The 15,531-nt window shown below is 35.7% G+C and overlaps 1 protein-coding gene across 5 annotated transcripts in view; it reads left to right on the top strand.

Annotated features, from left to right (window-relative positions):
- ANKIB1 (ankyrin repeat and IBR domain containing 1) overlaps window positions 1-13,602 on the top strand; it is a 97,130-nt gene extending 83,528 nt beyond the window's left edge. For 2 of the 5 annotated variants that reach the window (XM_010572488.1, XM_010572159.1), the window contains 10 exons: window positions 1,017-1,147; window positions 2,097-2,231; window positions 2,796-2,882; window positions 2,975-3,041; window positions 3,445-3,590; window positions 4,264-4,442; window positions 4,994-5,045; window positions 8,249-8,360; window positions 10,007-10,140; window positions 10,489-13,602. In XM_010572488.1, the coding sequence (XP_010570790.1) occupies window positions 1,017-1,147; window positions 2,097-2,231; window positions 2,796-2,882; window positions 2,975-3,041; window positions 3,445-3,590; window positions 4,264-4,442; window positions 4,994-5,045; window positions 8,249-8,360; window positions 10,007-10,140; window positions 10,489-11,241 (1,796 nt within the window). In that variant the 3' untranslated portion in view covers window positions 11,242-13,602. The remainder of the gene's footprint in view (window positions 1-1,016; window positions 1,148-2,096; window positions 2,232-2,795; window positions 2,883-2,974; window positions 3,042-3,444; window positions 3,591-4,263; window positions 4,443-4,993; window positions 5,046-8,248; window positions 8,361-10,006; window positions 10,141-10,488) is intronic. The other 3 variants (XM_010572244.1, XM_010572399.1, XM_010572321.1) reach the window with 3 other exon arrangements.
- Window positions 13,603-15,531: the final 1,929 nt, after the last annotated feature.

Below are 15,531 nucleotides of genomic sequence, written 5' to 3'. Positions count from 1 at the left end.
GGGGGGGGGTGGGGGGGGGGGGGGTTAATTTTTTTTGCTGTTGTTTTTATCTTTTGGTTTTAGAGGGGGTTTTTAGCTGCATTAAGTAGAAACTCTACATTAGTTGAAAAAGAGGGTAAAAGGGGAAGAAAATGAAACCTGTGCATGAAGTGCTGCCTCACACTTTAGCTGCATATTAGGCAGCAGTATGGTAGACTGTTTTTCATAAACCATTCCTCCCCATAAATCTGCATGTGGTTCAGTCAGGCCATACAAAACTCTTTTACCTTACTCTTACAGCTTTGTTTCCTTAATTAATTGATTTATTCCTGAATATAACTTTATTTGCCCTATACAATTTTAAATCTTTTAACCCAGTCTGCACTTCTGTTTGAGTTGTGTTCCATGTGGTTGGTTGTGTGCTTTGAAACTAATTCAAGCCAACAGATGATAATAATAGTAAGGTTGAGGGTGAATTGCAAGGGAATTGTAGGGAATGGCTTAATGATAAATAACATTTACTGAAAAAAACTAATAAAGATTGCGTTTACATAGGACAGACATTTTCTTGGTCAACGTTAACAAAAAAATTAAAGATGAACAGTAATTTCAGTAAATACCAACTTAACTTGGTTACCACAGTTCAGAGCCTTTCCATAATATGTTATAAATATTCTGGAAAGCATAGAAAATTTTATAGAGAGGCAAAATACACCATGCTTTGTCAAACTATGCCGGCTTTTCTCATACATGTATTCTTTCATTTATACATGTGTCATATATAAATCTATATAGAAACACATGTGTGGAAATATATAGGAGTAATACATGTAATAATAATATATAAATATGTATAAATTAGAAAATGTATATATTTATATACGTGAGAAAGATATATAGTGAAGATTTACGATAGTCTGTCAAGAAACATGTAAACATAAATCTTTACTAATCTGATTTTCACAAAAGATTACACAAGTATAATTTCACCTTCTCTGGTTTTGCATGCCTCATCTCCTCCTGTCACCTTCAAAAAGTTGTGGGAGTGAGTGAGGCATATGAGGATGCTGCCAACTGCCTGTGGCTACTAACGAACTCCAAACCATGCGCCAACTGCAAATCCCCAATTCAGAAGAATGAGGGCTGCAACCACATGCAATGTGCAAAGGTAAGAAAGGCCCTTCATATAATTTTTCGTGAAACCATATTTCAGGTTGTGTATGTCATGTTTTAGGAGCACAGATGTCCAAAATCTCTGGAATGTCATGCCTGAGATCTAATGGAACCTGTTGCAAGAATTAGATAATTTGCAAATGCCAGGTTACATGTATTTAGAAAATGTTTAATATTTAATGAAATCTGTTTGGCTGGCAGTTGAGCACTGTAATGATTGCAATTTCATAAACACCTAAGAATTACTGGCAATACAGTATGAAGCTTAAGGAAACGGAAGTAATTGATAGTTTAATCATCATTAATGATATGGAAGAGAACATTTTTAGTTGGCAGAAGATGAAATATTTTAAGTAATGGTAAGCTCTAATGAAGATTTTGCCTTACTACATTTTTCTTTGCATTATTTCTCTAACAGCAACAAAACAGAGAAATTTAAATGGAAAACTGTGAAGAGGAATTAATCAGTAAGAATGAAAAGACAGCAAAGAGTAATTCTAAAAGAAACTTATTGGTGACAGCAGCCAAAAAATTAGTCACGAGTTTGCACTATGCTACCGAAATAGAAAAAAATATTTTTTGCCATGAGTTCAGTATCATTTGAGAATGCTTTGTCTCTCAAATCAGTTAAAAGCAGCATATTTAAGAATACTGTTTCTTTATGTCAGAAATACCTTATATATCTCTTTGAGGAGCATGCGCTTGGAAGAGCATCATTAAAAATAAGAAAGTAACACACACTTCACATAGTTGGCTTCCAGTAAAATGCTAAGAGATTTAGAAAGTAAAATAGGAAGGAGTGTCCTCAGAAATTGTTTTGACCATAAGCACACTCAGAATGATGTTAATTCAGTTTTTCATGGAGGAATAATGATGCATAACTGCAAATCTACAATGTATCAGCTTCTTTTTTTTTTTTCCCCTTGTTCCTTTGTTTTCTGAAGTGCAAATATGACTTTTGCTGGATATGCTTAGAAGAATGGAAGAAGCACAGCTCTTCCACTGGAGGCTATTACAGATGCACTCGCTATGAGGTTATTCAACATGTAGAGGAACAGTCCAAGGAGATGACAGTAGAGGTAACAAATGAATGTGTGTTTTTGAAAAATAACACTAAGGCTGCAATTTTCTATTTAGGATAAGTTTAATGAAAATTCTTCCCAACTCAAGTTCGAAATGGAAAAATACAACCTTAAATATATCAAAGAGACAGAAAGAAAACACTGCTTATTTGTGGATAGGAACATAAGATTTCGTTCTGGTTTTGGCTTTGGTAACAACCACTGGTTGACTTAAGTCATTTTACTTCTCTGTGCCATGGTTTCCTTTTGCAAAATGGGCACGCTGGTATTGTAATTAGCTGCTGTGCACTACAGAAGACATGCCTTAATTTTGGCATTTGGAAGGTCTGCTTAATATGTGCACACATAGTGTATCAACTCTTTGGTTACAGTATTTGAAGACTTGTGAATTTCAAAAATTACTTTGTCTCTTGACTTACATGGCACTCATCAGCATTGTGTAAAATACTTCATGAATAGTGGGAATAGAAACAGTTGGTTATGTAATTATATCTAATGGTCATTGCTAAATTAAATCATAAAATTTATCTTGGTTTCTTTTGTTTCCTAATTATTTTCCAGGCTGAAAGGAAGCATAGAAGATTTCAAGAGCTTGATAGGTTTATGCACTATTACACAAGATTTAAGAACCATGAACTTAGCTACCAGGTGTGGGTCAAGCCATTTTTACTGATCTTTGTTTCTATTTTAGTCATCCAAAATAATTACCTTATTGTATTTTATTTATTTTCTTTTTCTAGTTAGAACAGCGCCTTCTGAAAACAGCCAAAGAAAAGATGGAGCAGTTGAGCAGAGCTCTCAGTGGGAGTAAGTATTTGCTGTGATCTATGAATTTGATTTTAAATCAAATCAACTCTGTTACGGCTAAACCTTTTTTTTTTTTAATAGAGCTCATATTAGTCTGCTGTGTGATGTGATCCCTCCGGTACTAGAATTCATATGCACTGGATGAAAGCTAAATGTACAATAAATCTTACCTATTCCAAAGACTCAAGGAGAACGTAGCATTAGTAAGGGAGAAGCTAATATTCTGTGCTTACTTCTTTTAGTAAAAACACTGTGTAGTCATTGAGAACTTGCTGCTGTTCACTTGCAAAATATTTAACTGACATGCATGTAAATTTTATTATTTTGGAGGAAAACCCTTAGAGTAAAAGAAACACTGACATCAGCAGGAAAATATTTTCACGATGCTTGTTTCATCTTACAGCTGAGGGAGGTTGTCCTGATACCACATTCATTGAAGATGCAGTACAAGAGCTTCTAAAAACTCGCCGCATTCTTAAGTGTTCTTATCCATATGGATTCTTTTTGGAGCCTAAAAGCACAAAGAAGGAAATATTTGAACTTATGCAGGTAATACATGCATATATTTTGCTTTTCTAATGTTACTCTTTTTGTGTAATATTAGTTAGCAGCGTCTTTTTGCTGGTTTTGTAGTGTAAAACTGATACACCTGTTTTGTATTTGTAACCAAGTTGGAGAATTAATGCATTTTTATTATTCTGTGACACAGTAGCTTTTAGTTCAATTTTAGAACGAAACAACATTTTGCTGCAGAATGAAAGGGATAAGGACAGGTATAAGGGGAAAAAAAGAAAATTATTTACTGTTAACCTGCTTTTCTGAAGATGGTATTTTACCTTCAGTCTTCATCTCCTTCTCTAGGTCCTCTTTCCTGTCGTTCCCTATTAATGTGTCTAACAAGTGGGTGGGGACAAAACTGGGGGAGTACCTGGGTGGTGGTGGCATCAGCGGCAGGGGTTGCTGCCTCCTTTCCTTTCCATTAGGGCCCCCCCAGATGTTCAATATGTGTGAGTGCAGGGAATCCCTGCTCCAGGCTGGAGGACAGCATGTAGGTCAGTAAAAGGGTAGGCTAGAAGGGCAGACATTTTAGGGTAGTTTGGTATTTTAAATGGTATTTCCAGGAAAACGTATATCATTCTGCTCAGCATTTATGGTGCAGAGCTCTGCCTGATTTTCATTTCATTTTCATGTAAAATTATTCTGTATTTATTAACTATTGCAGACAGACCTAGAAATGGTCACTGAAGACCTTGCACAGAAAGTGAACAGGCCTTACCTTCGGACTCCTCGCCATAAAATCATCCGTGCAGCTTGTCTCGTGCAGCAGAAGCGGCAAGAGTTCCTGGCCTCTGTGGCCCGTGGTGTTGCTCCTGCAGACTCCCCGGAAGCACCCAGGCGCAGGTAATCCAAACAAAATTCTGGGCAAGTCAAAAAAGTTCATTGATAGCTGCCACAGTGGGTGAATCCACTGTCGTTCTTTGACAGTGAGGTAAAGTGGAGCTGATAAACGTGGTGGTTGTAATCACCAGATGGTGACATTTTCTTGGACATTTGATCCTTGTGGAATTACAACTTTTCACTGAGGAAAAACGTGTTTGAGAATCACTGCTCTGTATGTTGCAACCTAAATTGCTTCCCCATTTGTAGTATATTAATGATTAGATGTCATGGCTTCCATTTCACTTTCTTCCTTCAAGATTGTCACTAAATACCTGGTACACTCCAAAAAATCTATAAGTATTTGCTAAAAATATTGAGCAGTTCTGGAATAGTCAACAGTTTAATTGTATGGTTTTCTAAATTAATTTTGAGGTAAGAATTAAAGCAGAAGACTTGTTAAGTTTAAAGAGTTACAATTGCACTAGTTTTTAGATGTCGATAGGTTTTGAAGCTCTTGAGGTTCATACTTTGTTCTACTTCTAAACTTTATGGTGTATCTCTTCATTTTATAGCTTTGCTGGTGGAACGTGGGATTGGGAATATTTAGGATTTGCATCCCCCGAGGTAAACTATTTTTTTTCTTTTTTTTAACTTAGTTCTGCATATTCTAGAAACACAGGTATGATCGCATTCTGCATGAAGAGCTTCCTTATTTTGATTCAAAGCATTTCAAGTTGGTTTAAGCTTACCATTTTATTTATTTCACAATAGAAGGAAATATATGCATAGCTGATCATGCAATGACTCGAAACAATGCCTCTAACATGCCTATAGTTATTTAAGGTGGCATTAGGCAAGCTATGTTGTATTCATAGTTTTCCAAGTACATAACCAGTTTAAAACAGTATATAAACTGGTGTCTGTGTGCTGGGGAACCTTCAAGTAATAAATATATGAAATTGTGTAGATTACTTTTGAATGCAACATCAGTTCAGCAGAATTTAACAAAAAGTCTAAGAAATTTCCATCCTTCTGTAACAATCCAACAAAAACATACAAGCATACACCTAAGTATTGTTAACTGTTTGAGTTGTTTCTTTTTATGTATTGGAGCAGGATGGAAATTGCATACTCAAATGAGATGAACTTCTGCTACTTAACCAAGAATGAAAATTATAAATTTTAAAGTGAATATTCCACTACCTATATATGGGAAAGAGTAAATAATTTTCAAGACTCTGCACTAAAATATGAGAAGCTTCCTATAAAGCTTTTCCTTATCATCTTAATTTTTATTTAATACTTTGAGAGCATTAGATTAAAGCATTCCATTTGGAAGGAAACTTCATTTCAATATTTCCTTGGTGCTCTTTTCTTTCTAGCTAGTCATTTTAAAGCATCCTGGAAAACTCCATGTACTTTTTCTATATATTTCCTTTGCTATTGTTGTTGGTGAGCATCATGCTGGTGAGAAAATAGCTTGCTCCTCTACAAAAGATCAACTTGCTTCTCCTGTCTAGTTCCTCTAGTCCTTTCTTTTGAAATAATTCCACATTTGATAATATCAAACTCATTGTGATGTTGCTGTATCATCAGTGGAACTGGTTATGAGAAAAAGCTGATAAGAAATATGTTGATAAGCTGTTTAGCAGTAGGTGCCATTGCAGTCGTGCTTAGATGATTGCTTATGAGTTTTTGTGATTTGCCTAAGTGTGGCACTGTATGATGCAAGTTGGTTTCTTTGCTATTTAGCTATCAAGGATACTTGCAACCACCTATGCTAAAGGAATTTTGTAGAATTAATAACAGTCATCTTTGTTTATTTTAGTGAATTTCACTACAAAATTTTTGACATAGAGCTGTACTTCTGCTGAGAAGTAGTAGAATGTCTGTGTATACCAGATTATTATAGAAAACAAAACCTTACTGGTTTTAGCAAGGAACACTGCTTGTTGTAGACCATTGTGTGACACCATGATGTTCCTACCCAATAAAATTAAAAATCCTTTTGTTCACATGTATAAAATTGTTCCAAGTAATCAGAAATAAAATTTTGTCTGTAGTAATCAAGATATCTTTCTAATGGTTAAAAAGCAACCAAAAGTTAAATGGCTATCAGTAAAATCTATGATTTTATTGCAAACAGATAAAAGTTCTGACATCACTAATAAATCTTAGTGTTCAGTGATCACTTCTCATTATTCCTTATTCAATTCATAGTTATATAATTATATGTTTTTAAAATAATGCAGTTATATTGTTTCATATCAGGATTAGATTTTCTGTTGTTTGGGGCACTGCCTTCCATTTAGGAAATCCGTGAGCTTCCTAAGAGCTGGAAGAGTATTTTAGAGAAGAATCACTTCATGTTTGCCCTAGTTTTTATGCTGTTCCATAGGCTAACAAGCATCTACTACTAACCACTGTTGAAGACAGAACATTGGGCTAAATGGGCCTTTTGTCTGATCCAGTACAGCTATTTTTATGTTCTTACAATTTTCATGGGCCTTACATAGATAAAAATCTGCCTACACTGATCATTTTGTGACTATACCTTTTTGTTTTGCCTGTCATTATGCATAAGAACTTGGGCTGAAACACTTCATGGAAAGACAACATACTATCATAATACCATCAAAATTAATAAGGTCATTGTGTAAGAGAAAGGATACTTCTGGATTTAAATTTTAGATACGTCAGATGTTGAAATATTCTAGAATGAAGAGTTAATGTACGAAAAGAAAGCTAATGGTAATGTTATCTTTCCCAAGTCATTTGGCTAAATGAAGCCTTTGGATTACAGATTTCCCAGCCTGGGGCTTAGGGAAGAAAATAGCAACATTCTTTTCCAAAGAGAAGAGCTAGTACCTGTGTGTATATTTTTATTGCCTTGTGTAAATGCATAACTGAGATCTTACCTACAGAGTCAGGTTCAGTGTCAGCTGCGCTAACCAGAAAGCATATCTGGAAATTTGCCTTCAAGCATAAAATTAGTCTCTTAATATTAGGAAAGGTATGGAAATCGAAGTATTTATTTCCAAATATTAAGATAATTAACCCTTGGGATGTTAGCTTGATGTGGCTGAAAGAGTCTTTTCCATAAATGTTATATAAACTGTCTCTGGTAAATACACACAGCATGAGAAATTACAGGCTGCAGGAGTTCAAGTCCATATGGTATGGCTTGTCAGCTCAAGTTAGGTAAAAATAGAGGAGTTGTGTAATTCATGGAGTAAAAATCCATCAAAGAGTGTTCAGTAGAAGAGTATCAGCTGTAGCTTAAGAAGTTCCTGAGCCATAGTGCCCTGGAAGCTGGGAAAAGTAAAACAAGTCCCAGTGTATGTCAGCCAGCTTTCTGTAGCCTTCCAAAGGTTATTTTCTGCTGGCCATTGGTGGCAACAGGGACTCTGAGATAATCTGTTGGTCTAATTCAGATTAATTGTGTTTATGTTCTAAAATCACTAGGTATATATTTATTAAAAAGGGTGTCTGTGTGTGTATATAAAGTTTGGGATCAAAGCTTTTATAAAAAAGTGTACTTGGAATTCTTTAAAAAGGGAGATTGCAAGTATTAAAATGTCAGTAATACGTCAAGTATTTTTCTTTGCTAATTCATTATTTTATAGATTTAGGATTACCTTTGAAATTTTTTTTTATTATTTATGTTAAGCACTGCATGATATAACTTGCAATTTATTTTTCTGAAAACAGGTGATTTTATAATAAACATATAAAATCACACATTTTTTATAAAAATGTGGTGCTCGTTACATCAGAAAAATATTATTGCATGCTGCCCTGTATTTTGTTACCTTTGGTTTATGCAGGAATATGCTGAATTTCAGTATCGGAGGAGGCACAGGCAGCGTCGACGTGGAGACATGCACAGTCTGCTGAGTAATACTCCAGATCCCGATGACCCCAGTGAGAGTACATTAGGTATGTTCCTGCCTGGGGCTGGTTTTTTTTCCTTCCTACTTCAGAAATTGCTAGTAGTGACCACGGTGTTTGTTCTTTTGTGGATACACTTTAAAGAAGTTTCAAATACATTGCTGTATTTTCCAGGATACAACATAAAGGCTTATTTTTGTATTTTTGTATGTGATCTTAGAAGTGTTCCTGACTTCATTGTGGCTATTCCTCTTTTTGAAGAGAAATGCATTGATCTTCCCACTAGCAACTCCTCAGCTATTTAGAGCAGGTTTGCTTTTCTGAAGAAATTTTGGAGGGCACTTACTTCGTATGACAGTCTTATTTATATACCAGGTCTTTTATGCAAATGAAAAGGGCCAGTTGTGCATAAAGAGTGTAGAAGAGGGTTCCGCTGCTACAGGCCTGCTGGAAGATAGTCATAAAGCTGTATTCCAAAACCCTGCTCAGAAACTCCTGTACTGGCAGACAGCCAGGAAACAAGTTGGCATGGGCGACAACTTCCAGCATGCTGCTCATCTAAGCAGTGCTATGGCTGGTAGCACAGTCCCTTAAGGTCACTGTAACTTGGCTGGCTGGGCTGTCTCCATTCTGCCAGGAGCTTTAGCAAAGGTACAAAAATAGCTCAAATCCAAATCATAACTGTGATGCTGTTTCTTCAGAGCTGCCAGTTGTGTGTTCGGTCTCTAAGCCATGCTGCACAAACTCTCATTGCTGTGTCTCATGAACTTAAGTCCTGTACATAGCTTGTGCTTTAAAAACAAAAGGAGAAATCCTTTTCTGAGGAGAAATAAACAAATGCATTTTTTATTTTAGAAACATAAAAAGAATTTTGGTGAGCTTTGGTCCTTCCCTGTTACGAGTAAAATGCAAAAACATCCTGTTAGGTTGAGAACTAGACTTTGACTGAACACTTGGATATTGTAGTGATGACCAGTGGATACCGTTAAAGCACGCAAGAGAGAATTGGTTTGTCTCACCTTATTTCATTTTGAGTTTTGAAGTGGAAAATTCCATTTTCCAAAGTCAGGAGAGTTACATTTATTTTTATTAAAGAGCGGTTTTTCTGGAAACAGCGTTTTACTTCTATTTTTTTGTTGGTTGTTTTAAGGAAACAGCAATGTCGGTGATTGCTGAGGGTATACATTAATGACTCTACTCTTAATGTGCTGCAATGTTATGGTAAAAATTAATGTAACGTTAACATTACAGCTGAGTTGTTGTCTTTGAAAGAACAGAGAAATGGGTAAACTTTGGTTGTAATCCACCTGTAAATGCATCCTATATTGTGTCAATGTGCAGTATTTTTCAGGACTTTCCATAAATCATGTATATGCCTTAGAAGCACTTTGCCCCTCCTGCCAGCATGCTCATGCTCGTGATGACATACCCCGTCCTTTCAAAGAGAAGGGTATTGAGAGCAGAAAGGCACAAATGAGCCAGGCAGTCACTCCTAAAACAGTGGGACTGGTGTTTTGTCACTGTGTAAGAGTTGGTGTGGAAGGAGTGTTTTGGATTATTTAGTTCAGAGTGAATAAAGGAGTAAAATTACACAGCTGGAATCCAGAAGGAAGGAAGAGATTCTGTCAGTAAATAACAGTGGAGAAGGCTTCCTCACTGGTTGATCAATCGTTTTTGTTTCAATTGCCCAACAGACACTCAGGAAGGTGGCAGTAGTAGAAGACACGGCACCTCCATGGTGAGTTCAGCTTCTATGGGTATTCTGCACAGCTCTTCGCTTCATGACTATACCCCTGTCAGTCGCTCTGAAAACCAGGATTCTCTTCAGGTACCTCCCCTAATCTCTTTTCCATTCTCTTTGCTTTGCTTGCCTTTCTCTGCTCTGCTTTTCTGTGTCATTTTGTCTCTGCAAATTTTCTTAGTTCTTCAATGAGAAAGGGAAAATCTAGGACAACAAATTATATGTTCACACTGGTAAGAACTGCTAAACAATCACTAATGTAACAATAGTCACCTTTTAAATTCTGTTGTCAACTCTGTCAGTAAAAATTGATTCTGATAAATGACATGTAGAAATAATGAATGAATTTCAGATTTGAGACCAAATTACTTTTAATCCAAAATATGTAACAAGATGAAAGTTTTATTCTGAAAGCAACCTTATGTATTTCCACAGGCTCTGAGTTCTTTGGACGAAGATGACCCAAACATCCTGCTAGCTATTCAGTTATCATTACAAGAATCAGGCTTGGCCATAGATGAAGAAACTAGAGACTTTCTAAATAATGAGGCATCTTTAGGAGCAATAGGTACCTCTTTGCCTACAAGATTGGACTCTGCCCCCATAAGTATAGATAATCCAAGAGGCGCTTTGAGCAGCTCTGAGCTGTTAGAACTTGGTGACAGTCTGATGAGACTAGGTGCAGGCAATGATCCCTTTTCAGCTGATCGTCTTCATTCACACCCCTGCAGCGATACAAGAAGCGGATTATACTCAACATCTAGTGACGCTGATTCCAGCAGTCAAGATCCCAATACCAATGAAAATCTACTTGGAAATATTATGGCCTGGTTTCATGACATGAACCCACAGAGTATTGCTCTGATCCCCTCAACAAGTACAGAAACAGATGAGGATTCACAGCAACCCAGTACTGAAGATGGGTCAGCAGGGCAACCAAATCTTACAGACACAGGGCTGGCGCCTCAGGAGGAGCATGCACTGTTTGAGGATGCACTCAAAAACGAAGGCAGAGGAACCCAAACAGAGGAAAGCACTTCTGAAGAAAACGTTCTTCCAGGTGAAACGGTATCACAAAGTGGTGATCATAGCAGGGAGGTAGCAAGCACCCTGGATGCGTCAGGAGATACTTCAAGTCAGACTCCTCAAACCTCAAGTGAATGGATTGAACATGTGCATCTGGTATGAATAAAAACTGAATCTGGAGTAAATGAATGGCAGTGACAGATGGTACATTATGTGGAGTCAGCATTATGGAGGCTTTGATCCACATAATTACAGCTCAGTTGTAACCACTGACGTAACAACGGATATTTAGGAGTTCTCTTGAATTGTAGTTCTTTATAATAATGTGAACCTTTCAAGGAATATCCTTTGCATTTAATTAGGTAGTACTTGCCTTTTTGCTCTCAAGAAAAAGGAATAAGTAGGTTGTATTCCACATTCCTAATACAATGCAGCATCTGTTTAGCCTTAGGTTGACGATCCTTAACTTGAAAGTATGGATTAAAGGCTTACACTGATTATTTTGGTTGGTTTTCCTAAAAAATAGTTTATTCCATTTTTTAGAACTCATTCTTTCACCAAAATAACATTTAGCAATTCATTTGCATTTTGTTTTAGTTTTCCATAACTTTTTCTTACTCATTTTTCATTTTTGTTAGCAGTGTGAACGGAGGTATTTAATGCTTCTCTTTAGTACTGCTCCAGGAACAAGTTTTAGGGGATATTCTTTCCCATTAAAATCAAAGATTTTTTCATGTCTATTTACAGTCCAAATGTGCCAAACTGTGAATAGTTAGCTGGTGGTAGCCTAACGAAACAGTGCAGTGTTACTCTATCAGACTAACCCCACAATTCTTAGCAGTGAAAGAAACCACTGGGTAGCATTGCTTCTCTAAATTTAACTGGCATGTGTTGCCATGGTGACTGCATTTAATTAAATGTAGCCTGTATCTTAAGTTAATAAAACCTAATGCTGCTGTTAAACAGTTATTTTAAATATTAAAATACAGTGAGTTAGCAACAGCTATGCTGTATTTTAAGAGACACTTTAATGGAAGTGCAATCATAGTTCTTTGTTTTCATAATTCTACAAAGCATTCTATGCACTAGTAGTGCAATTACTTTTAATGATAACATTTTATAAAAATATAGGAATACAGAATTTTCATATGTTAGCCAGTCCCACAATTGAAGTTCAGATAACACATTCTGCTCAACATGTTACGGTGCCTTTGCCTAACCCAACTTGATAGTTGCCACAGTTAAACAAGTAATTCAAATTCAGTGTCTGTTCTGGAGTAACTATGCTATTAACTGCAAAGACCTCCATAAAACCACCCATGGCCTTGCCTTTACAGTAAATAAATAAATGTTCAGTCAGTGTTTTTGCATAAACAAAACACTGCTAGGTATTTGTTCAATTGCACAATATTCATTTGCTGTGTGATTACTGTTTAGTGTAAAAAAAAAAATATATTAAAAAAAAAAAACAACACAAAAAACCCTTTTCCTAGTTGTTGTACCGTGAAAAAAATATACTGGTTTTAGATTTGCTTAAAAGCATCAATCTACAGTTAGTGAGATACAATGGTACAGTATGTAATTACAACTAGAGTAAGTTGTTGAAATGGCTGTTTTAATTACATATAATCAAAACTTCTCATAACATGAGCAAATTACATACACTCCATTTTAAGTTTTGCTTAACTGTTACCAGAGATTTGTTGATATGATATAAAAGTTTATTACTACTGAGTGTGTATAGGCAAGTGTCATGATAGCAAAGTTTATGTATTGATTACTGTGAGTTCAAGTGAGTGTTTCGGTAACTAATTCATGCAAATCCAGCTTTTGAACCTTGCAGTCACAAGGTTCATATTAGTAAAAAATGAAATAAGAATATTTAACCCTTACTCCATAAAACCCTGGTTCATTTTGCAGGCATCTTTAGAGAGAATGGAATAGAATAGTCTCCAATCATTTTCCAACTTGTCCTCTAACCGCCCTACTCCTGCCATAATCATGAACCTTTGGACATCTTTGAAGAATACCTATTTTAAATTGTTCTATGGTATAAAATCCTTCAACTAAAACAGTTCTTCATGAACTACCATCATGAATTGGTCTGAAAGTTGTTCAACTCGCATAGCTTCCTTGAACTGTAATTTCTGAATAGAAAGATTCTCACAAAAAGATTGTGTATTGCATTGAGATGTCTTGCAAAGTTACAGTAAGATATGTTAGAGTGCTCTCTGTGAAGATAGTGAAGTTTGTGGGTTCTGGTTTTTTGTAATTTGGTTAGGTTGTGCAGTATATCCATTGTTTCCGTATTAATCTTATAAGCATGAAATTAGCCTATTAAATTTGTATTTTCTTGGTACTTATTTTAACACCATAGTCATCGACTTTACAATTCAAAAATAAAGTTTGGCAAGACTATTTTGTAAACCTGTTAATTTTATAATGTAAAAAAATTACTCTAACCTTGAATTGTTATTTGCACTTTCATAGTCTATACTTGATACATTCCCACTTTATATACAAGTAGGATACTACAACCATGTAGATGTTTGGCCAAATGAATGCTGTTAATAATATGTAAAATTCTTTGATTAAACATTTATTACTTAAACTAATTCCGTCTGTCTCATTACATCTTAGACTTACTGTAGCAGATTCTTAAGACTGATGATGGACATTTTTAGAATATATTCAGTCCTGTGCCAGATTAGCTGGGGACCATATAGTAAGTTGAATGTTTTTATTTGTAAATATAAGGTATGTATGTTCACTAAGCTTTGAAAACAAAATCTCAAATAGACAATTTTGTCTTAATTGCTACAGCTGTATTGTGCACTTGTTTGTTGTAGAGTAATGCCTTGTCATTACAAATAGTGGTGCTAAAGAGAGTGGGGGGACTAATTTTTGAGAAAGATCCTGTTAGTGTTACTTAATTACCACTTAATATCCAGTCTCTGTTGTTACCAGGAAATTCCAGACCACCTCTGTTATGTTAACATGCACTAAACTATTCTGTTCATTGTTACAGTAATTTAATTAGCTTCCTCCAAGAAGCATGACAAGATGCTGGAGAGCTTCTAAAATCTAATGTACAAAGTTGGATTAGTCACTGCAAGGCACTTTCCATCGCCTGCTGCTGTGGTGTCACTGCATATGCTGCAGTTAGCAAGTACTGAGTTTTACCAAGATTGTGAGTATCAGAAGAGAGATTTGGGGGTTTATGGCAGCTAGAACATACTAATAGATAGACAAATTTAAAACATACTTTCTGAGGTGTTTAAAATCACAACATGCTTCAATATCAGACACCCCCACAGCCCAGTTTTAGAGATCTGTTTATCAAGGCCAATTTCACCATTACCTTCTCTTCCTTCCCTTCCCCTCTCCCAGCATACACAGGGCATCCCACTGCAACACTCACAGAGGCTGTTAAGAATGGAAGCCAAACATGGGTATAATGATAGCTAGTTTCTTTACTAAAAATTGTCTAGACAATCTACTCAAGAATTAGACGATATACTGATTATTGTCCTTTTTAGTCTTCTATAGATCAGCCAGATATAGAAAGCTGAAAGATGTAGAGAAGCCAGTGATGATGTAAAACTGAGTGTCATTTTTACCATCTCATCCTTTTAACTGAAGAGTAAAGCACAAGATGTGCATGATAAGAAGATGGATCCCCTGTAAATACAGCATAAAGCTGTGTTTGCTGTCAGTCTTTGTATGAAGGCAAAGAAGTGAATGAAGGCTTGACTTTCTGCAATGATATGTTTTCATTCCACTTCAAAAATAGGCAAGTATAGAATTTGTACAATTTTCCAAATATGTAACACCATAAAACAATCCAAGTAGTTCATAAAAAAATACTAAAAATGCAATACTGGAGTAAAGAAAAAATGTTTCCTAACTTAACTGCAAAGCCCTTTTTTCCTCAACTCTTCATAGATACTAAAGGTTACATCTCACCAATGAAATGTTAAAGCTAATTGTTAACAGGATGGTGTTATTTTAAAATTATGCAGGTCTTGATCTTTACAGAAATCCTTTCTGCAGTGAAATACAAACTTGAGAAGGTGCTTTGCATATATTTTTTCTTTTTAGGTCATTTGCGTGAATATCCAGATAAATGGACTGTAAGCAAGAAAATATTTAATATATCCAGATAGATGTTCTGTACTGCAAATAGATAATCTTCAGGATTCAGATTATAGTGATATTTTCATCCAAGCATGTGTCTTATCCACCACACGATACTGGAAGAAAGATGGGGGTTTTTATCTTGGGGGTTTTTACACAGAAATTGTTCACCACATAAGAATGATTTACCTTTACATAAAGAGTTTTAAGGAGTATTTATCAGTTTATGAACCCAGGTGTTTTTCCATGAGCAACGGTGAACATAACTATGCAAATTATTCATCAATTATATTTTGGCCACTGCACCTTCTGCTT

The sequence above is a fragment of the Haliaeetus leucocephalus genome, unplaced genomic scaffold, assembly GCF_000737465.1.
Source record: "Haliaeetus leucocephalus isolate CR32 unplaced genomic scaffold, Haliaeetus_leucocephalus-4.0 Scaffold0, whole genome shotgun sequence".
NCBI classification, from domain to species: Eukaryota; Metazoa; Chordata; class Aves; order Accipitriformes; family Accipitridae; genus Haliaeetus; species Haliaeetus leucocephalus.
The sequence above is the reverse complement of the archived record's forward strand: the minus strand, read 5'-3'. Positions and strand labels throughout refer to the sequence as shown.